At 41.6% G+C, this 24,604-nt stretch overlaps 1 protein-coding gene across 3 annotated transcripts in view; it reads left to right on the top strand.

Annotated features, from left to right (window-relative positions):
• pvrl2l (PVR cell adhesion molecule related 2 like) overlaps positions 1–24,604 on the top strand; it is a 185,688-nt gene that overhangs the window by 79,475 nt on the left and 81,609 nt on the right. For all 3 annotated transcript variants that reach the window (XM_037538484.1, XM_017708498.2, XM_017708497.2), the window contains exons 4-6: positions 1,433–1,726; positions 2,457–2,574; positions 4,805–4,953. In XM_037538484.1, the coding sequence (XP_037394381.1) occupies positions 1,433–1,726; positions 2,457–2,574; positions 4,805–4,953 (561 nt within the window). The remainder of the gene's footprint in view (positions 1–1,432; positions 1,727–2,456; positions 2,575–4,804; positions 4,954–24,604) is intronic.

Raw genomic sequence — 24,604 nt, 5'->3', positions numbered from 1 at the left:
TTCTTCTTTTGTGTCAGTTTTAGTTTTGTAGATCTCTGTTTGTGTTTGTTTAGTGTGTGGTTGCAGAGTGTGCATTTACAATGCCTATCATGTACAAGTAGTCTGTAGTGAGGTGAGAGTTCAGGTGTTTGGCTGAAATGTCAGATGTACCTTGTTTGCAGTTTTTGCCACCCTGTTTAGAGGTGCTACATTTTCATTTCCAGTGCTGGTACTGAATCCCTGAGTATCGACTGGTACGGATAGCAATCTGATGTTTTCATTTCATTTTCTCTAAAAACTACTTCACTTTAGTGAGTTATATGGTGAAATCTGTCACTTAAGATGCCGCTGAAAAGAACCATGTTCAAACTGCACTCTGGCTTACATTGCTATTAGTAATTCATTGCTATTAGTATGACCAGGGGTGCAAATAGTCAGTTTTTACTGGGGGAGCCCTAGGGTTTTTGTTTGTTTGTTTTCTTGTGCATTTTCACATTGAAATACACTTTAAAAATAGTCTTATCTGTCATGGATTTCAATTTCAGCCCATATATGATTAAATCTAGTGGGTTTTTTGGGTTTTTTTTGCAATAAAAATAACATTCAGAGCATTCAAAGAGCTGAAAGCTTGACTCATTTTTTTTCTTACAAGCTTAACTTTACCTCATATCAGAGCTCTCAGTCCTGAAAGATCAAAAACACTTAAATTGTGCATGTTGCCAACCACATTACTTTTGACTCATTGTTGCAAATATATTTTTAGGCATCCATCTAGTCACAGCATTTTCATTACAAACCTTAAAAATAAATGTCTTTGTGAAGCACAAACGATTCCCTTTTACACAGAGAGTTCATTTGCAACTTAAATCTCCTAATTAGTGTAAATCTCTTAATTAGTGTTATTTTTCTTAAATTTAAATGACACCATATCTATAGAGAGCAAGAACGTTTGTTAAGAACAGTCTGGAAAAGGGATCAAAATCTGGCACCTTCTAATATTCATGGTAGTTCTGATGAAACTAGCAGCATCACTAGTCGCTTTATTGTATACTTCATCAGTTCCAACTCTTGTTTGACTGATATAAAACTGTCACACAAAAAGTGTAATATGATTGTACTTGTTGTTCATATGTATTTTTAGGCTACATGTGACGATTTGTTATCTTGTGATATTAACACTTTCTGCTTTATATTATGTAGTGCTGCAGTTCTGTGATATTTTAGGCTGGATTTGTTGTGATTCATTCATTCTTAATTTCCCCTGCTATCTCATCCAGCATTTTGTGGCATTTCTGATTTTTATATTACGCTCTATTTTTAGCTTTCCAATTAGCTTGTTTAATAAATAACATCAAATTTGATTAGTAACAGTGAAAGCCACATTATGCAGTCACATCAACATTCAGCCCTCTTGCCCTCTCTCCTTATTCCTTTCCTTCTCTTTCTCCCTCAGCCAAGCCTAAAAACTCAGCCACCCCGGTTGTGGTGCAGGCTGGCAGTGCCAAGGTCGTGGTGGCACGCTGTGAGGCACTGCAGGGGAAGCCTGCTGCCACAGTCACATGGGTGACTGGTGCCATGGGTGAGTACAACAGCACGTCTCAGGCTGAATCAGATGGCACGGTGACGGTCAAGAGCGAGTACCGCATGGCCCCAGCATCCACTGACAACGGCCGAGACATCACCTGTATGATCAGCCAGCGCACACAGGATCGGCCTCAGACCTTCCCCATGAAGCTGGTGGTCCAGTGTAAGACACACACACACACACATACACTTGTGTTTTATTATTTTATTTTATTTTTTATTCATTCAGTGTGACGACTTGTGATCATGCATAGGTCTGAAATGTACAGTATTGTAGAAACTTTAATTCCATCTTCCATCTGATTTAACTTAATAAGTGGGATTGACTAGCTATTACTATTAGATAATAAATGTAATAACGCTGAGCTGCCACAAAGAGAGGTCTGGAAATAGTTAATGAACACGTTCATAGATATAAAATTACTACTTATTATGTTAGTATTATTTGTATTTATTTAAAAAATGTGATATTCTAAACATATAAATACTAAGATAAACACTAAAACATGTGTAAGATTATATTATGAATCTTTAGCCTTTTTGTATATTCTTTCTATCGTTTCATCTTGCATATCAGACTGAATTTTAGCCCCCACTTTTCGTTTCCTTTTTTTATTTTGGCTCTGCTGCATTTTTGTAGGTCAGTGTACGTTTGGGCCATCTTTAGTATCTCAGTTATCCTTTTCCAGCCTCAGCTGCACATAATCACTCCAACTAAGTCCATCTAAGCTGAAGACATGAAAGCTTCTCTCTTTTTCCTCTTCTCACCCTCCCATCTCTCTCCCTCACTGTCTCCCTTTTTCTTTCTTTGTGCGATTCACTCTCTCTGCGTTCCATACATTGTAGATCTTCAGTGACATACTAATGACACTGACCTCTTTTTGCCCCTCCAGATCCCCCCACTGTCAGAATAGAGGGATATGATAATAACTGGTATATGGGACGGACCGATGCATCACTGACCTGCCATGCTGATGCCAATCCCAAGGTCGTTGATTTTACTTGGACAACGTAAGTGACCTTAAAGAGAAACCAAGATCATAGCCCTTTAAGCTTGCTTTAAGATTTTATTGAAAGTTTAAGGATAGTGGGAAGTTTTGTGTGCATTCCCTTTATCCAGTAATTGTGGACAGCTAACATGATTGGCTAAATCATAAGTTATGTATCTACTTTGCATGATCAGTCAGTCTATTATAAGCTATCAAAATGTGGTTGGCTGCTGAGACAGATTTTCTTTTCGCATGGCCAAGCATAAATTGACTTCACAGCCATTAGTCCAGTCACTCATCCCACAGCAGCACACATTTTGTGAAGTAAAAGAAGTACTAAACAGGTTTTATCCACAGATAAGCACTTGGTTGTGAACTTAGCTGTCACTATTTGTTTGATGTCAACAGTGTCTACAGGTCTTATGTTAAAGAGTTGTTAAAATATTTCCAAACAAAAGAGTCAGACAACAACAAGTACTTGCTTTCGTTTTCACCAATACCCTTTTAAGGACACCGTAAACAGCAATCTTTCAGCTATCTACAGATTACTTAAATTCCAGTGGGGTGTCATGTTAGCAGAGTCTGTATTTTAAAATTCAGAATTGCTTTACACAAGTTTCTTCATGCCAGGGTATTGGAGCTGTGATTGTAGCCTAATCATATGGATTTTACTGATTTGCATGGTCAGTTCAGTCTAGAAATGAAGTAAATTTCAGGGTGAGATTCAGTTAATCATTTGACGTCAACAGATGTTCACTGCCTTTTTTGTACTGTTACTTTATCGGGTATTTTGTTAGACATTAGATGTATCTTTGTCTCTTGAATTTCATGCTCTGTTTAGCAGAGATGATCCATACCTTACATTGTCCCATATGTTTCATTGTACAGATGCACCAGTATCAGTTTTTTCTCTTCTGATTCTGGTACTGAAATGTGATAACAACTGCAGTTAATGTGAATTTTTTTTGTTGTACAAAATACTTGCAAACAAAACTTAGTAAATGTTAGTCATTCGTTCTAGCAGTAGCAGTGGTTTTCAATGGATTTATCAGATTGTTTGATAACAGACCACAAGAACAGGCCTCTGTGTGATACGGCTGATCAATGGAGATGCAGGTGGTTCTTTCCTAAAAGCTAAACTAAGGCTAAAGGCTATCATTACACCAAGAGACCGGCAGGCCCTTCCATATTTCTCTCTGACAGCCGCTTTCTCAGTAACAAACTAGATTATCATTAACTCAGACTTTAACTGACTATGCAGTGGGAGATGAGGTATTACTGAGAGGAGTATGGCTCAGCCATTCAGCTCAAGAGCTCCTGTTAGCGGTCTTGCATTTTATTATTATATTTTTATTTTTTTTAACATCACCTGGCTTGTATGTGGCATGCCAGTGAAATGTATACCTTAGGAAGAATTCCAACCGGTATATCACCTTCAACCATTGCCTTACCATTAAATACTATTCTTACAGATTTTGTTATGAGCATTTTTACTGCTTGTAAACATACACCACTGACGTATTGTTAAGTTTCGTCTGCTGGAGTGCATACCCACGTCACCCAGTGGCACGTGTCCACATCAGAAATTGCTTTGTGGTATCGGTCATACGCATCAGTATCCCCATCACTGATACTGATACAGTGTTCAAGTGCCAGTATCAGTATGTGCAGCCTTATTTTATTTTGAATTTTGTTATTTCTTTTTCCCTTCCTCAGAAACTAGTGAGATAAGCAGCGTTCTTTCTTATTTTTAGGTTTCCCCAAGCCCCCAAAATAATGTTACAGACTGGAAGTTCCAAAGGCTGACCATGTGATTTGCATGCAAAAAAGAGAGTCATATTATAGCAGAGCTTCTCTAGAATTCAGCTGGGGATAGCATGAATTCTCCTTTTTTCCATTTTACATCTCATCAGAACACTTAAAAGATTCTTCAGACAGTGTGTCCAAACAGCTTTTGCTGTTCCAAAGCCTAATTGCTCATTAATAACAGTCATTGGTTGATGACAGTATAAAAGAATAAAAGCACATGTAAATGTTATTTTATATTATTTCGCAAGATGTTTTAAATGAATTTTGGCCTTTCTAGTTCTCTATCACCGTCCTCTCATGAGTAATTATTGCTTTTCAAGCATCAGAATAATGTTACATGTCAGGTATCACTCTATTGGCAGTCCCTTATATTAACCAGTTACTGTGGATTTGAAACTAACTTAGGCAAGCATTTCTCTGAAAGCTGGTTTGTCTGTTCTCAGACTGTCGGGAAACCTGCCAGCTACAGCAAAAGTGGATCAGAACAGGCTGCTGGTGCAAAAGGTGGATGAGAGCGTGAACACCACCTTCATCTGTGAGGCAAAAAATAGTCTGGGGTCAGGCAAGAGCCAGCTTACAGCTGCGGTCATAGGTGAGTAATGACAGAAAGAAAACGTGAACATGATTCTCACAAGCACACATACACATGGGTCACAAATTAAAGGAAATAAATGTATGGAGAAACATAACTAGTGTAGATGCTTCAAGACAGGTGGGCATGATACAGTTGGACATTCACTTCGGCATGTTTAAAAATGCTGAGCCCAGCTGGCCTTGCTTTTGTGTCAAGATTGCAAGAGGGAAACATCAAAGTGGCTTTGAAAGAGGTTTTGGATGGCAGGATCATCAGTCACAAAGACTAATTAATGTTTGAATAGGAACAGTGACTAAAGTGACATCTGAATTTAGATCTCTGGGAATGACATCAGTAGAAATGGTTGGACATTGGAGTTAAAAGCACACATTCAGTGACTGTGATGCTTGTGCATTAGTGTGAAATGTAAGGAAAAACAAGAGCACATGTTACACAGTTTACTGATAATGCCCTTTCAGGATGTAATCAGAGAGTGACAGCAAGAATAGTCCATGTACGATTGCATAGAAAGGGATATTGTAGTATAATTGCAGTGCTTAAAGCTTTCATTACAAAGACGAATGCACATTTGAGAGTTCAGTAGAGTAAAAAGCATTGAGATGTTGAAAAAAACGTCTTCATAGAGATGTTGAAAAAAGTGATATGGTCAGATGAGTCTTCCTTCAGCATATTCTCTTCTGGGATGACAGTGCCCCCATCCACAGGGCATGATGGGCCACTTTCTACTACTAAATACTATATATCACTTATATACTGCAGCCTTTGAGGGAACTGAAGTAATTTTGAAAGGACAGCATTGCATCCCTGCAATACAGTTTCAGACTTGTAGAATCTATGTTAAGGTGCACTGATAAGCTTTCTAGCTGTTCATGGTGGTTCTTACTAAGACACTTTAGGTTGATTTTCCTTTAATTTGTCACCCATCTATATACAGGCTGATACTCTGCTCCATGCATGCATATGATTATACACACATGCATATGCTTTTGTCATACGCTGTGCTGGGCTTTACTGACTATGAACAGAGACTTACTTCAGACCTTGCTTTTTTTGTTGGATGTGCCACAGTAGCCAAATCAACTTCCATGGTGGTTGGTTTTCTAGCACTTAAGTTCTTCTGTCCAAATTATGGGGTGTTTTCTTCCAAAGCTGGTTTTGTATGGGACATTGGTTGGTGTGAGCCAGTTTGCCGGGTTATCTTTTTTTCCTTTTCTTTTTTTAATCCCTCCTTATTTTTCTGCCCCATGCCTAACATCAGTAGAGTAGAGCTCCGTGTCACTTGTTCCTTTTCCATTTTCTTGTACAGGAGAATCACTTGGAGATGTTATTTGTTTCTCTGTTTCTCTCCCTCTGCATGCAGCAGTGCTGATCTGCTCATTTTCAATGTTTTCGTTTTAAAAGCAGATCCTCTTGGTGTATTCATGCATTAGCGCACACACACACACACACACCCTAAAAGCACTGATCCAAAACACACCCTCTTGGTGGTCCAGTCACTTGAAATGTCACTGTTCTGTTTCGATCTTAGCCACTGAATGCTTGCTTAAGCGAAAAGGGCTGCACAAAAAAAATCTCTCGCAGCAGCAGCAGGGCTGCTGGCACCACTTCATGCCAAAGCAAGTAAGAGGGCCGCATTTAGAATCCGTGGGAATCCTTTTTGGAGCTTTCGATTGTCTCGTGGGAGAACAAAGGCGCTTTGTAGGAACATTGTAACGCAAAGGTGTGGGAGGTGGGCAAAGTGAGCTGCTCTTGTTCCACCAATGGTCCTCCTTTTTTCCCTCTGTTGACAGTAGCGGGGGAGAGTTGATACCTCAACACAGTTTCTTTGACACTTCCCTACAAGTGTACCCACTCTTTCAATGCAAAAAAAGCACATTCATAGTGAGCATGACAACAACTAGTCAATTATCCACTAGTCCAGATGTTGCTTCACTCTGCTTATGCAACCTGCAGTTTTACATCCCTGTCATATCAACTCACCTCATCTTAACGCAAAGATAGTGATAAAGAATGAAAGCGCTACTTTTTGTGTCCTCTGTTTTCTCTTTTGAAGCCTGGAAAAGTTGTTTTGCTTTTTCTTTAAACAGCTTTGAAGATGAAAGGATTACAGTAGTGTCTTGAGCATTGTGGTCTATGTGGGTGTGTTTGTGTATGTGTGTTTGTTTGTGTGGTGTTTATTGTACCACTGTTTGGGTTTGTGTGCTGTGACTGTAATATATGTTTAGAGACGTGTGTAGGTGTGCTCTCAAAAGATAACGTACAGCACTGAGTCTGTGTGTTTTACACACATAATATATCCTGCCATGGCGAAGCTCGGCGGAGCATGGATCGTGCTGGAGCTGACGCAAGTGGAACCAAAAAGCTCCCAGCTCCCTGTCCTCCCCACGTCTCTGCGTTTGCATTACACCACTCCCCTCCCCTTGGGTCCGTTGGCCCAGCTACAAAGTACAAGAAAGCCAGCCAGAGTTGGAAAGCATGTTTTTCAAGAAGAGACCTTCTGTGCTGAATTCCCTTGAAGTCACAGCCACTCTTTTTAGCTTTCCTTGAAAAAAAAAAAAAAAAACACCTTGGATGAGGATAAAAAAGAAAAAAGAACCTGAGTGACATGAAGCTAACACACTGATGTTAGTGCTTGCTGAGAAGTCACTTTTCATTACTTTCCCCCTCCCAAGTTATCCTGTCAATGGAAAAAGCAAAAAAGCAGTGGGGTAGTCACCTTTGGGTTCTTCAGAGGAAGCTCTGGACTTTTCTGGACTTCCTTTATGTTGGCCCATCGTTGGCACCAGCAGGGAGGGGTTTTGCGTGCATGAATGTCTACTCTGTGTACATGGGGCAAGAGTGTAGGACTTGGTAGATTACCAAACTTGTCACCATCAGATGAGAGCCATATTTTATAGCTTGCATGTTTGCGAGAAGCATCTTTGAGAGAGAGCTTGAAAAATCAAGCTTCACTCGTGCTTTAGACCTGAAAAAGTCCTCAAGGGTTTCTTTCCAATAAAAATAAGATTAAATATTGTAATTCGAAATTCTGTGTAAATAAATACCTGTAGTGTTGTGCTTGTGGTGAAGAGACTGTGCTCTAGACTATTGCCATTTCACAGGGGACAAAACTGAGCACAGCTTCAGCTTAGCCTAATCTGCTGAGCTGCACATTAATGCAAATAATGCATCTTTTTTTCTTTTTCCTTTTTTAAAATTCCTCTCATCATCATTTACTGACCTCCTTTCACATGCATGAGAGCTAGACTATGCTAGTAAAAAGCATGTCAAATTAGCTTGTATACTTATCAGGCATTACATTTTGACCTCCTTCTTGTTTCTACGCTCATTGTCCACGTTTATCAAATCCATTTACTATATAGCTGCACTTTGTAGTTCTACAGTTACAGACTGTATTCCATCTGTTTCTCTGATACTCTGTTAGCCCCCTTTTACCCTGTTCCTCAGTGGTCAGGACCCCCATGGCCCCTCACAGAGCAGGTGCTATTTGGGTGGTGGATCTTTCTCAGCACTGCAGTAACACTGTGGTGGTGTGTTAGTGGGTGTTGTGCTGGTCTGAGTTGATCAGACACAGCAGTGCTGCTGGAGTTTTTAAACACCTCAATGTCACTGCTGGATTGAGAATAACCAAACAAAAATATCCAGCCAACAGCGTTCTGTGACCACTGATGAAGGATGACCAACACAAAGTGTTTGTCTCTGACTTTACATCTACAAAGTGGACTGACAAGGTAGGAGTGTCTAATAGAGTGGACAGTGAGTGGGCACGGTGTTTCAAAATGCCATCAACAATACCGTGTCTGATCCACTCATACCACCACAACACCCACTAACACACCACCACGTGTTACTGCGGTGCTGAGAATGAACCACCACCCAAAGAGTACCTGCTCTGTGAGGGGCCATGGGGGTCCTGACTACTAAAGAACAGGGTAAAAGGGGGCTAACAAAGTATCAGAGAAACAGATGGTCTACAGTCTGTAACTGTAGAACTACAAAGTGCACCTATACAGTAAGTGGAGCTGACAAAATGGACAATGAGCATAGGAGCAAGAAGGTGGTCAAAATGTAATGTCTGATTGATGTATTTCCAGCATGTTTTCCTGTGTTGTAAAAGGCTGCGTTCAGATGCTGCCTACATAAACGTTCTTTAATCATTTCTAAGTGGCACCACATGTTTATAACATTATTGATCTTATGGTCAGTAAAGACTTTTGCATGTTATCCATTTCAATAATGCGTAGACAGGACTGACAAATATGCTGTGGTTTTTTGTTGAAGCTGAAGATTTAAAACTGCCTTCAAGAATGATATAGGAGAAAGTGAAATAACATTTTAGCTTAAAATGGGAGCGCATCTCAAGTTATAAGTTACATAAATGTAATATTTTTGATTTGGCAACAGACCTAAAAATACAAATAAAACAAACTGTTATTAGCAGCCATATACCAACAAAATCACACAAAAATCATCAATGGAAGTCAAATTTATTAACCAGTGGAGGCCTGGATTTGGAGTCACACACAAAATTAAAGTGGAAAAAACACACTACAGGCTAATCCAACTTTGATGTGATGTCCTTAAAACAAGTCAAAATGAGGCTCAGTATTGTGTGTGGCCTCCACGTACCTGTATGACCTCCCTACAACGCCTGGGTATGCTCCTGATGAGGTGACGGATGGTCTCCTGAGGGATCTCCTCCCAGACCTGGACTAAAGCATCCGCCAACTCCTGGACAGTCTGTGGTGCAACGTGGCGTTGGTGGATGGAGCGAGACATGATGTCCCAGATGTGCTCAATCGGATTCAGGTCTGGGGAACGGGCGGGCCAGTCCATAGCTTCAATGCCTTCATCTTGCAGGAACTGCTGACACACTCCAGCCACATGAGGTCTAGCACTGTCCTGCATTAGGAGGAACCCAGGGCCAACCGCACCAGCATATGGTCTCACAAGGGGTCTGAGGATCTCATCTCGGTACATAATGGCAGTCATGCTACCTCTGGCGAGCACATGGAGGGCTTTGCGGCCTCCAAAGAAATGCCACCCCACACCATTACTGACCCACTGCCAAACCAGTCATGCTGAAGGATGTTGCAGGCAGCAGATTGCTCTCCACGGCGTCTCCAGACTCTGTCACGTCTGTCACATGTGCTCAGTGTGAACCTGCTTTCATCTGTGTCCTGCGTGGTGTTGGGCTGTGAGCACAACCCCCATCTGTGGATGTCGGGCCCTCATACCATCCTCATGGAGTTGGTTTCTAACCGTTTGTGCAGGCAAATGCACATTTGTGGCCTGCTGGAGGTCATTTTGCAGGGCTCTGGCAGTGCTCCTCCTGTTCCTCCTTGCACAAAGGCGGAGGTAGCGGTCCTGCTGCTGGGTTGTTGCCCTCCTACGGCCTCCTGTACGTCTCCTTGTGTACTGGCCTGTCTCCTGGTAGCGCCTCCAGGCTCTGGACACTACGCTGATAGACACAGCAAACCTTCTTGCCACAGCTCGCATTGATGTGCCATCCTGGATGAGCTGCACCACCTGAGCAACTTGTGTGGGTTGTTGATTTCACAGAAGTTTGATTTACTTGGAGTTATATTGTGTTGTTTAAGTGTTCCCTTTATTTTTTGAGCAGTGTATATATGACACACACACTGTATTTCTAAAAGTATTCGCTCGTCTGCCTTCACATGAATTTTTGACAATTCTTCCAGAAGTGCATTTTTGAGGTCAGACACTCATGTTGGATGAGAAGGCCTGGCTCGCAGTGTCCACTCCAATTTGTCCCGAAGGTGTTCTGTCGGTTTGAGGTCAGGACTCTGTGCAGGCCAGTCAAGTTTCTCCACACCAAACTCACTCATCCATGTCTTTATGGACTTGCTTTGTGCATTGGTGCGCAGCCATGTTGGAACAGGAAGGGACCGTCCCCAAACTGTTCCCACAAAGTTTGGAGCATGAAATTGTCCAAAATCTCTTGGTCTGCTGAAGCATTAAGAGTTCCTTTCACTGGAACTAAGGGGCCGAGCCCAGCATCTGAAATACAACCCAACACCATAATCCCCCCTCCACCAAACTTTACACCTGGCACAATGCAGTCAGACAAGTACCGTTCTCCTGGCAACCGCCAAACCCAGACTCATTCATCAGAGAATTTCCAGATGGAGAAGCTTGAATCGTCACTCCAGGGAACACGTCTCCACTGCTCTAGAATCCAGTGTTGGCGCTTTACACCACTGCATTTGACTCTTTGCATTGTGCTTGGTGATGTAAGGCTTGGATGCAGCTGCTCGGCTATGGAAACTCATTCCATGAAGCTCTCTGTGCTGTTCTTGAGCTAATCTGACCACGTGAAGTTTGGAGGTCTGTAGTGATTGACTCTGCAGAAAGTTGGATCAGCATCCTCTGACCCCGCTCTGTCATTTTACATGGCCTACCACTTTGTGGCTGAGTTGCTGTCGTTCCCAATCGCTCCCATTTTGTTAAATTACCACTGACAGTTGACTGTGGAATATTTAGTAGTGAGGAAATTTCACGACTGGACTTGTTGCACAGGTGGTGTCCTATCATGGCACCACGCTCGAATTCACTGAGCTCCTGAGAGCGACCCATTCTTTCACAAATGTTTGTAGAAGCAGTCTGCAGGCCTAGGTGCTTGGTTTTATACACCTGTGGCCACGGAAGTGATTGGAACAACTGAATTCAATGATTTGGATGGGTGAGTGAATACGTTTGGAAATATAGTCTGTGTATATATAATATGTGTGTGTGTGTGTGTGTGTGTGTGTGTGTACAAACATGCTCACAAAGATGCTTTCAGTTTAAAATTAAAAAAAAAGTAATCTCTGCTTCCCCAAAAGCATTACTTCCCCCTCATTTTACCTCTGTTCCCCAAACCACTAATTGACACCAGACCCTCTGGCCTCACTCAAATAAGTGTTCCCTGAATTCAGGCCTCCCAACTCTTGCCTTCCCCTATAGAACTAATCATAATATCAGAATGCTCTTTAGGAGAACCAGTCTTACTCTTCTCACTGTTTGAGGTGGCTAGACTCTGCAGAAGTCTGTGACTTTCCTGAAGCTGTTACAAAATCCTGAAATTGTTTGCATGTGCAGCTGCAGTAACATGATCTATGATATCTGTAGACCACCAAACCCCACTGAATCAAGGACTTATTCATCTGGTTCGGCACAATTCGCCAAGATCAGCTGTACCCCCACATTGCCAAGTTATGTATATTATCCTTAGTCTGCAGAGCTAGGCCCACAGAGCTCAGTACTTCACTTAAGGCGAGATAAACCTCAGAGCAGACCGATATCTGGCTTGGGCTTTTAGGGTTCAGCTTGCAGCTCAGTGAGAAAAAAAAGGGACAGGAAGAGACAAAGGTAGAGGCGTCAAATGAAAATGGAGCTATTGCCTTGACAAAGTTAAGTGAAATGTCAAAAAGATGCCTGCCAAGAGTGTCTGGCTACTGGCCACCATACATCTTGAGCTCTCACTGCAGGTTTTCTTTATCCAAATCCCCTTTTTATTTAGTGCTTGACTAGGAGTAGGGAGAAACTCATGATGATGTATGATATGAAACACTCATAAACAGTTCAGTGTACAGCGACATCTGTCAACCCACGGCTGAAAACTATCCTTTTGGAAGGGGCGTGGATGATGGAATAGGCTTCATGGTCAGGAAGAAAATGTCTTTCCTCTATCTGTGATAAGTGCTGCAGCTCCACTCTCCTCAACATGCAGTGGTGAAGAGACTGTGCTCTAGACTATTGCCATTTCACAGGGGACAAAACTGAGCACAGCTTCAGCTTAGCCTAATCTGCTGAGCTGCACATTAATGCAAATAATGCATCTTTTTTTCTTTTTCCTTTTTTAAAATTCCTCTCATCATCATTTACTGACCTCCTTTCACATGCATGAGAGCTAGACTATGCTAGTAAAAAGCATGTCAAATTAGCTTGTATACTTATCAGGCATTACATTTTGACCTCCTTCTTGTTTCTACGCTCATTGTCCACGTTTATCAAATCCATTTACTATATAGCTGCACTTTGTAGTTCTACAGTTACAGACTGTATTCCATCTGTTTCTCTGATACTCTGTTAGCCCCCTTTTACCCTGTTCCTCAGTGGTCAGGACCCCCATGGCCCCTCACAGAGCAGGTGCTATTTGGGTGGTGGATCTTTCTCAGCACTGCAGTAACACTGTGGTGGTGTGTTAGTGGGTGTTGTGCTGGTCTGAGTTGATCAGACACAGCAGTGCTGCTGGAGTTTTTAAACACCTCAATGTCACTGCTGGATTGAGAATAACCAAACAAAAATATCCAGCCAACAGCGTTCTGTGACCACTGATGAAGGATGACCAACACAAAGTGTTTGTCTCTGACTTTACATCTACAAAGTGGACTGACAAGGTAGGAGTGTCTAATAGAGTGGACAGTGAGTGGGCACGGTGTTTCAAAATGCCATCAACAATACCGTGTCTGATCCACTCATACCACCACAACACCCACTAACACACCACCACGTGTTACTGCGGTGCTGAGAATGAACCACCACCCAAAGAGTACCTGCTCTGTGAGGGGCCATGGGGGTCCTGACTACTAAAGAACAGGGTAAAAGGGGGCTAACAAAGTATCAGAGAAACAGATGGTCTACAGTCTGTAACTGTAGAACTACAAAGTGCACCTATACAGTAAGTGGAGCTGACAAAATGGACAATGAGCATAGGAGCAAGAAGGTGGTCAAAATGTAATGTCTGATTGATGTATTTCCAGCATGTTTTCCTGTGTTGTAAAAGGCTGCGTTCAGATGCTGCCTACATAAACGTTCTTTAATCATTTCTAAGTGGCACCACATGTTTATAACATTATTGATCTTATGGTCAGTAAAGACTTTTGCATGTTATCCATTTCAATAATGCGTAGACAGGACTGACAAATATGCTGTGGTTTTTTGTTGAAGCTGAAGATTTAAAACTGCCTTCAAGAATGATATAGGAGAAAGTGAAATAACATTTTAGCTTAAAATGGGAGCGCATCTCAAGTTATAAGTTACATAAATGTAATATTTTTGATTTGGCAACAGACCTAAAAATACAAATAAAACAAACTGTTATTAGCAGCCATATACCAACAAAATCACACAAAAATCATCAATGGAAGTCAAATTTATTAACCAGTGGAGGCCTGGATTTGGAGTCACACACAAAATTAAAGTGGAAAAAACACACTACAGGCTAATCCAACTTTGATGTGATGTCCTTAAAACAAGTCAAAATGAGGCTCAGTATTGTGTGTGGCCTCCACGTACCTGTATGACCTCCCTACAACGCCTGGGTATGCTCCTGATGAGGTGACGGATGGTCTCCTGAGGGATCTCCTCCCAGACCTGGACTAAAGCATCCGCCAACTCCTGGACAGTCTGTGGTGCAACGTGGCGTTGGTGGATGGAGCGAGACATGATGTCCCAGATGTGCTCAATCGGATTCAGGTCTGGGGAACGGGCGGGCCAGTCCATAGCTTCAATGCCTTCATCTTGCAGGAACTGCTGACACACTCCAGCCACATGAGGTCTAGCACTGTCCTGCATTAGGAGGAACCCAGGGCCAACCGCACCAGCATATGGTCTCACAAGGGGTCTGAGGATCTCATCTCGGTACATAATGGCAGTCATGCTACCTCTGGCGAGCACATGGAGGGCTTTGCGGCCTCCAAAGAAATGCCACCCCACACCATTACTGACCCACTGCCAAACCAGTCATGCTGAAGGATGTTGCAGGCAGCAGATTGCTCTCCACGGCGTCTCCAGACTCTGTCACGTCTGTCACATGTGCTCAGTGTGAACCTGCTTTCATCTGTGTCCTGCGTGGTGTTGGGCTGTGAGCACAACCCCCATCTGTGGATGTCGGGCCCTCATACCATCCTCATGGAGTTGGTTTCTAACCGTTTGTGCAGGCAAATGCACATTTGTGGCCTGCTGGAGGTCATTTTGCAGGGCTCTGGCAGTGCTCCTCCTGTTCCTCCTTGCACAAAGGCGGAGGTAGCGGTCCTGCTGCTGGGTTGTTGCCCTCCTACGGCCTCCTGTACGTCTCCTTGTGTACTGGCCTGTCTCCTGGTAGCGCCTCCAGGCTCTGGACACTACGCTGATAGACACAGCAAACCTTCTTGCCACAGCTCGCATTGATGTGCCATCCTGGATGAGCTGCACCACCTGAGCAACTTGTGTGGGTTGTTGATTTCACAGAAGTTTGATTTACTTGGAGTTATATTGTGTTGTTTAAGTGTTCCCTTTATTTTTTGAGCAGTGTATATATGACACACACACTGTATTTCTAAAAGTATTCGCTCGTCTGCCTTCACATGAATTTTTGACAATTCTTCCAGAAGTGCATTTTTGAGGTCAGACACTCATGTTGGATGAGAAGGCCTGGCTCGCAGTGTCCACTCCAATTTGTCCCGAAGGTGTTCTGTCGGTTTGAGGTCAGGACTCTGTGCAGGCCAGTCAAGTTTCTCCACACCAAACTCACTCATCCATGTCTTTATGGACTTGCTTTGTGCATTGGTGCGCAGCCATGTTGGAACAGGAAGGGACCGTCCCCAAACTGTTCCCACAAAGTTTGGAGCATGAAATTGTCCAAAATCTCTTGGTCTGCTGAAGCATTAAGAGTTCCTTTCACTGGAACTAAGGGGCCGAGCCCAGCATCTGAAATACAACCCAACACCATAATCCCCCCTCCACCAAACTTTACACCTGGCACAATGCAGTCAGACAAGTACCGTTCTCCTGGCAACCGCCAAACCCAGACTCATTCATCAGAGAATTTCCAGATGGAGAAGCTTGAATCGTCACTCCAGGGAACACGTCTCCACTGCTCTAGAATCCAGTGTTGGCGCTTTACACCACTGCATTTGACTCTTTGCATTGTGCTTGGTGATGTAAGGCTTGGATGCAGCTGCTCGGCTATGGAAACTCATTCCATGAAGCTCTCTGTGCTGTTCTTGAGCTAATCTGACCACGTGAAGTTTGGAGGTCTGTAGTGATTGACTCTGCAGAAAGTTGGATCAGCATCCTCTGACCCCGCTCTGTCATTTTACATGGCCTACCACTTTGTGACTGAGTTGCTGTCGTTCCCAATCGCTCCCATTTTGTTAAATTACCACTGACAGTTGACTGTGGAATATTTAGTAGTGAGGAAATTTCACGACTGGACTTGTTGCACAGGTGGTGTCCTATCATGGCACCACGCTCGAATTCACTGAGCTCCTGAGAGCGACCCATTCTTTCACAAATGTTTGTAGAAGCAGTCTGCAGGCCTAGGTGCTTGGTTTTATACACCTGTGGCCACGGAAGTGATTGGAACAACTGAATTCAATGATTTGGATGGGTGAGTGAATACGTTTGGAAATATAGTCTGTGTATATATAATATGTGTGTGTGTGTGTGTGTGTGTGTGTGTGTACAAACATGCTCACAAAGATGCTTTCAGTTTAAAATTAAAAAAAAAGTAATCTCTGCTTCCCCAAAAGCATTACTTCCCCCTCATTTTACCTCTGTTCCCCAAACCACTAATTGACACCAGACCCTCTGGCCTCACTCAAATAAGTGTTCCCTGAATTCAGGCCTCCCAACTCTTGCCTTCCCCTATAGAACTAATCATAATATCAGAATGCTCTTTAGGAGAACCAGTCTTACTCTTCTCACTGTTTGAGGTGGCTAGACTCTGCAGAAGTCTGTGACTTTCCTGAAGCTGTTACAAAATCCTGAAATTGTTTGCATGTGCAGCTGCAGTAACATGATCTATGATATCTGTAGACCACCAAACCCCACTGAATCAAGGACTTATTCATCTGGTTCGGCACAATTCGCCAAGATCAGCTGTACCCCCACATTGCCAAGTTATGTATATTATCCTTAGTCTGCAGAGCTAGGCCCACAGAGCTCAGTACTTCACTTAAGGCGAGATAAACCTCAGAGCAGACCGATATCTGGCTTGGGCTTTTAGGGTTCAGCTTGCAGCTCAGTGAGAAAAAAAAGGGACAGGAAGAGACAAAGGTAGAGGCGTCAAATGAAAATGGAGCTATTGCCTTGACAAAGTTAAGTGAAATGTCAAAAAGATGCCTGCCAAGAGTGTCTGGCTACTGGCCACCATACATCTTGAGCTCTCACTGCAGGTTTTCTTTATCCAAATCCCCTTTTTATTTAGTGCTTGACTAGGAGTAGGGAGAAACTCATGATGATGTATGATATGAAACACTCATAAACAGTTCAGTGTACAGCGACATCTGTCAACCCACGGCTGAAAACTATCCTTTTGGAAGGGGCGTGGATGATGGAATAGGCTTCATGGTCAGGAAGAAAATGTCTTTCCTCTATCTGTGATAAGTGCTGCAGCTCCACTCTCCTCAACATGCAGACCTCATTTACATGTGGTCACTTATTGTGAGTAGTATCTGGATTATATCCTAAAATAATTAACCCCATCCATTTACACTTGGTAGTCAAATGCATCTCCGGTTAGTCAGATTAAAATCTGATTGCTGTGTGGAACGGAATGTGCAAATCTGCCCATAACGCGGCAACCAATTACCAATTGATTATCCATCTGCAGTTTGTTTTGCACAGTGGTGTCTATTCATATTGCTGTGTCGTTTGGTGTAATTCTCTTCCTCACAGACACGGATTGGTTTCAGTTGTATTGGGATGCTTGAATGCGTCTTTGAGAGATGAATGCATTTACACTGCTAAACTGTGGCTCAAATGAATCTCAGACCACTTAGAAATGGTTTAGATGATCGGATTTGTATTTGTTTTAAATGCTTCTTGTGTGCGTTTACTCTTGCATTTTTATGTGGCTTAGCTTTATCCAGATATAATCCTGTTCCTCAAGAAACATGAAGTGGCCAGGTGTAAATGTGGCCACAGTCTTTTGGTAAAGTCCAGGGCATCAGTAAGCTCTGAAACAGTTTTTTGACAGAGGTAAATTGTTTATACTCGGAAATAAATTCAACCCAATAATTTATTCAAAGCATTTTGAATCTTTTTATAAGCGCTTTCACCGGACATTATGAAGAAGAACTCTGAGAGTACCATTTTATCTCTGCAGAAAAACATCAATTTCAAAAACATCAATATGCTGTGCATAATGAACCTGATGTGCCAAAACAGTGAAGTGTCAATTTTAGTGTGTAGCTCTGGGTCTTGGATTAGAGTTGGTAACAGGACTATAATTTTAGTTGGTGCAAAAACAAAACTAAACTGCAAAAAATCTGTCTGTCTGTCTGTCTGTCTGTATAGCTTTCTGTCTATCTAGCTGTCTAGCTGTCTATCTATACTGGAATCATTTGTCATTTTTTTTAGAATAGCACAAATATATCAAATAATAAAAACACACTGTAATTCTCTATTTACAACAACTTCTTGATTATCTGTGATTATCTGCTTTGAGTTTTGATAACTGCTTAATCTTTGTCATCTATTTGTCTGTTTTTATATCTAGCTATCTAATTGTCATGGTTAGTACAAAAAAATAGAAATCGCGCAGCCTTTTGAAAAGCACTTTTTGGGAAATTGCATTCCACTACTTGCTACCAACTGGTTGAAAATGCTGAACATTACTAATGGCCCCATGCCATGTTTTCTTGGATTTAATTCCAAGTGTGTGCTGCATTAAAGCTGTTTTCATGTCTGGAACGCAGGATGGTTTCCTGGAGCATTTGTGAACATTCTGCAGAATAAAATACATTTAAAAAGATCCATTTTGGGCATGGTTGGTAAAGCACACAAGTAACTCCAGATGACTCCAGTTTGCAAATTTCTCATCGGGTAAAAGTTCCATCCACGTAAAAGCTATTATATTGCAATGCCGGGTGTTTTATCCAGAACCTAGGCCTTTTAAAAGATTTGTTTGTGCAAGGATTTGTTTGCAATTTACATATTCTTCCCAAAAGCTCCAGGATGCTGATCAAGTGTGAAAGCACCATAAAAATAAAGACATAATTTGCTGAATTAGTAGCAAATGGGTTTAGCATGTAATTTAGTCTTGTGATTGTGTGTGAAGATTTGAATCCCTGAATGTATAAACAGTTATGAAGTAATCTTTGCAGATGAAAAACGTAGTGCTGATTTCTGTGGGATCCCAGTGATTAACAGCTGATGTTAATTCTTTATACTGTGGTGCACAATAGTATGAAAGGAGAGGGTCACCAATTAACTAAGTGCCAAATATATTCGGTGATGAGTGTCGGACTGCCTGGGTTAGCAGTAGTTCAGGCTGCCTGATGGTTGGCTCTTGCTATAAACCCTTTTACAAGGATTCATTATCAGCCATTAGCTGTCCCACAGCTCACGGTGTGCTCTACTGTCGATCTGTTAAATCCCTGATCCCTGTTGAAGAAGTCAGGCCTGGTGAGGTAGTTTTTTGGTCCTGATGTTGTAATCCACTCCTCCATGCTTACTCTCATGTCTTTGATGTGCAGCACATGTGGTGACGTTAGGAGGGCAGAGAAGTCATGATGTATGCCTCGGGATTATAGCCTGCCACAGATTGAAAGTGAGAAACATGTTTGTCGGAAATATCCTCCTCCAGAGGAGCGGCGCACCGCCTCCCCCCCTTCTCCCGTCACATGAATGTGTTCACTGGCGGAAAAAGTATCACTGACAATGGGGTTATTAGCATCGCCACAAAATGCGAGGGAATGCCAATTACAAATTGAAATGTGCTTGTCGCGGGCCTGCCTCAGTGCTTTCAACATGGTTGATGTAAACCCCCCTCTTCTATTCCACACTCTATAATGATAAGTTTATTTAAAGCCAGTTCACTTGAAAAAATGTTTTGCTGTAATTGGCTGCCTTTGCTTGATCAATGAAAAATGCATGATTATGTAAAACCTTATGTAAAACCCCTTGCGTTCTTCCAGCAATGCAATGGGTCTAAGCACTTATTTACTGTTTGATTTCTGGAAAGGAATAAACTGGCCAATGCTGCCAATTAACTAAGAGTTTAGCAGTGAGTAAAGCATCAGTGGGAACTGCATAAACCCTTCAGTAACTGAAAACAGTGCGTATAGAGCAAGAACAAGTATCCTGCTGAGATTGCCCAGCAGCAGGCAAGCTTGAGTTCTTCCTTTCTGGCTGGTCAATGGGAAACTGATCTGTCTGTACTTTCTTTTGCTCTGTGTCATGCTGTATTGTCTCAGAAGCCTACAGAATATAGCTTTAGTGCCATGGGAAATCAGATTATAGTGTGAACTTTTTGTGTAAGCATTAAATCAATTGAAATACATTAAATTCACCCTTTAATGTCAGTATGTATGGAACATGGGTGCTGTGTCAAGAGTTTTTTTTGGGCAGCAGGCATCATGTCTTGTTTTCTTGCTTGCCTCTCACTGCTTCCTGTATGAAAGCACAGGATTGTCCAGGCTTTTTAGAAGATAAATGACAAACCAATGCTCTTTTTTATGTGATTTCCACAGGGTGAACAGTTTCATATTTTGATCAGTAGTGTTCAAAGTAAACAACAGTGGCTGCTTGTTTGCATAGCTTGTTTATATTTGTCACAGTGGAGGGAGCTGAAGCATTTCACTTTGCTATTGCTGTAGTTTGCTGTAAGCACTTCAAAACCAATTTAACATCTACATTTGAATGGGACGGCTATAATTGTGAGTGCTGTCATTGCAGCATACAGCATGTGAGCAACTGGGCTTCAGCCTGTACTGTTAAGGATGGTCTGAATGGACAAACAAGGAAAAAGTGTTAACGGTGTTAAACTAAAAGAAAAAGATTGATATTAATAATGTACAACTTAAACATCATCCAACCATAATTATCCCAAGCTGGACGCTAGCTACACTTGGTTTGCTTTGAAACCGCTGACAGAGTAGCTAGCACCTGTAGATCAAGGATGTTCATTCGTAGCCCTGGAGATCTATCACTTCAGATCTAACACATCTAAATAGAATTTCCAGATGCGTCTTAAGGCCTTCATTGCGTGGTTCAGGTGTTTTAGATTAGGATTGAAGCTAAACTCTGTAGAGGGTACATCTCTGAGCATGATTTTGCACTCATGCTGTAGATGGTACCTAGCAATTGAACCTGGAGGATTTTATGGAGAGTCATGCTGACCCACTTTATTAGAGACTTTAGAGTAAGAGCATTGGTTCAGCTCTCCCTTAACTTTCCATTTGTCCCTAAAAATAAATGTCTGAGTACTGTCTGAAAAGCCATCAAGAATGTATCTTTGGTATGCAACTGTTGTATGAGTGAAGTGAACTTACTGCTTTGCTGTGGTTTAACGGAGCTATTTTGATTTAAATAACGAATTAAGTGAATCAGTTTTTTCCTTCATTGCTTTTTTTGTTACTGTTTTGCATAATGCGTGCTGAATAGAAATTTAGAAGTGCATCTAGCTTGTTTGGAAAAGGCCATTTCTGCTGGACAGTTGCAAATAAATATTAGTGACACTACAGTGTAGGAAACACTTTGCACACTTTGCTACTTATCTACTGTGCATACACGTGGGCTGGCCTATGTGACATGATGCAATTTTTGTAAACTATGTAGGCTGCTCAATGGCATTTCCATTTCATACTACTAAAATACAAACTGCACTGCATTAATCATATATAGACTTGTATCTTAATTATGAATGGAATTATTTTTAGTATGTATATGTATTCCTGGGCTGTAGACAAGATCTGGCTGAGATCTTAAGTGGGCTGAGAGTAATTTCAGGCCTAATTGACTGTGAGACTGTGAGTTCAGATCCAGATCCAAAACAGACCCAAGAACCTTTTTTACATCTTAATCCTTTTTTAAACCTTATCAAGTCTTTGCGTTTAGCCCCACTTTCTTGGTCTTTCATTGTTTGTAATTGGACTGTTAAAAGAAAAACAATATAAATAAATAGTTGCTGTTGGAACAAATCTTTGTGTCTTTTATTATTTGTTTTAACAAATTTAGAATGTCAGCTGCAGTTTACATTGTCTCAATTTCATGATGTACGGATACATAGAAATCATCCAAAATGTCTTGTTATCTTAACTTGCATCTTGTTATATTAGCTAAGACTGGCGCAGTGGGTAGCGCTGTCGCCTCACAGCGAGGAGGGTCTGGGTTCGATTCCCCAGCCGGGTGACTGGGATCCTCTCTGTGTGGAGTTTGCATGTTCTCCCCTTGTCTGCTTGGGTTTCCTCTGGGTTCTCCGGTTTCCTCCCACAGTCCAAAGACATGCAGTCAGGCTGATTGGACATGCTAAATTGCCCCTGGGTGTGAGTGACTGTCTGTGTCTGCCCTGCGATGGACTGGTGACCTGTCCAGGGTGTATCCTGCCTTCCGCCCTATGACCGCTGGAATAGGCTCCAGCACCCCCCCGACCCTGAGAGAGAAGCGGCTTGGAAAATTGATGGATGGATGAAATGTACAAATATCCTTCTCCTGTGAAGTTACTTTTTTGGAGATAAAAAGTTTTGTTCCAAAAGTAACAGTAATTTTTCAAGGGCAGTTGGTGTCGGTTGAAACCTGAGAGCAAAGTTGGCAAAAGCAGAGGCTGAGGACAAGACATGTTGGCTAGTTTCTTGTGCAAAAATTAAGTCTAGTCATGGAATTCAACAGGTTTTGAATGTAGATTTTCCACTGAAAGAAAAATGTTGTCCAGGGCTAGGCTTCATCCCTGACTCTGTGTCTGAAACCAGATTTGAGTACTACATCATTAGTATGTACAAAATGTTAGCTATATTCTGACTTGAAAAAGGCCTGTCGCTATCTCTGCCTTTATGATTGATTAAAATATTGAATGATCAGTGCTTTTAGAAAACCTAGAACCTAGCAAGTAGACATGGTTGATGGCTGAAGTCTTTATGAATATATTTTAAAGCTGTTTCTGAATGATAAGTCTGGTATAGGTGGTCTGTACTCTCTTCAGCACAGAGATCTTTATCCATGATGTTCATATTAGAATAATTAAAGGTTTTGATGCTTTGACAGATTGTTTGATGAGTTTACAGTGCTGCATGTGCTTGTGCTGTTCTGGTCATATTAATAGTCATACAGTCAGCCATCACAGGTGGCACATATGCGTGTAAATAGCAAACAAGAACAGACATTGATCATCTCTATAGGGAAATGCGTGTTTTAAATGCATCAGGTAGAATTAATATTATGTTAAATATAATTACTGTAATTCTTATGAAGTCAGTAACTGTAATGTAAAGAATTTAAGCTGAATTAGACACTCTTAACTGCATGAGAAGTGTGTGCAACATCCTTGCACCCAGAATGATAGTTTTCTGTATTTATTTATATTTTATTTATTAATTTATGATTTGTCATTGCAGTTTGTTATAATATGGCCATTTTATTAAAATTATTATTATTGCCATACTGCTAAGCAGGATGTCCTAGAAGTGCCATTTTCACTTACTGACTAACTAACTGATGAACTTTGTTGAAACACACATGCGTGAAGAGTGTAGCTAGCCCTTAATAGGTGAGTACTTTTTATTATTTTTACTTTAGATTATTTTTACTAGTCTTTCCAGCTTGGTGTTCTCTTTGATAATGCAGCTTAAATTTATTTTTGCATATTGAAAATAAATTACATTTCAGCTATCATTTTTATACAATGGCTGCCATTCAAATATTCCAATCAAATATTTCACAAATGATATGCGCATTTACAGGATTTCAACAGAAAAAAGACGATTTAAGTTGTTTCTGTCCATCTGTGTTTTACAGTTATATGACAAAACTTTAGATGTTGTTGGCTACAGTGATTAGGGGCTGCATGGAAACAAGCAGAATCTAAGTAGAATTATCTTTATAACCGTTTGCCATCTTTTCATGGCTGTGTTGTTTGCAGCTCAGAGATACTGGGCAGAACGAGCAATGGCCCACCTAATGAGGGCTGAAATGTCTATGCCACCCCAATGACATCCACCTCACATTTGGGAACGCAAATGCACCAGACAGTTCTAGGAACAACTTGTGCAGAGCTATTTACAAATGAGCTTTGGATTATGCATATTAGACGAGATAAAGATTAGATTATGTCAAAAGCAACCTTTCAAAAAGCTCCAGATCAGACCATCTGTAGCAGCAAACATTTCTTAGTGACGGCTTGATACATTTATTCAAAAAACCCTTTACCCTTTTTCACATTTTGGCTTTAGCGAAATGCAAAAGTTTTTGTGATATCTAATTTTTGCAGTCACATTAAGTGTAAATACACTACATTGCCATAAGTATTAGCTCATCTGCCTTCATACGCATATGAACTTGAGTGACATCCCATTGTTAATCCATAGAGGTTAATATGATGTCGGCCCACCCTTTGCAGCTATAACAGCTTCAACTCTTCTGGGAAGGCTTTCCACAAGGTTCAGGAGTGTGTTTATGATTTATTACATGGCCGTGGAACTAAGGGGCAGAGCCCAACTCCTGAAAAACAACCCCTCGCCATAATCCCCCCTCCACCAAACTTTACACTTGGCACAATGCAGTCAGACAAGTACCGTTCTCCTGGCAACCACCACACCCAGACTCATCCATCAGATTCCCAGATGGAGAAGCATGATTGGTCACTCCAGAGAACATGTCTGCACTGCTCAGAGTCCAGTGGCGGCGCTTTATACCATTGCATTTTACGCTTTGCATTATGCAAGGC

Source organism: Pygocentrus nattereri, chromosome 1 (genome assembly GCF_015220715.1).
Source record: "Pygocentrus nattereri isolate fPygNat1 chromosome 1, fPygNat1.pri, whole genome shotgun sequence".
NCBI classification, from domain to species: Eukaryota; Metazoa; Chordata; class Actinopteri; order Characiformes; family Serrasalmidae; genus Pygocentrus; species Pygocentrus nattereri.
This window is presented reverse-complemented; position numbering and strand designations above follow the sequence as displayed.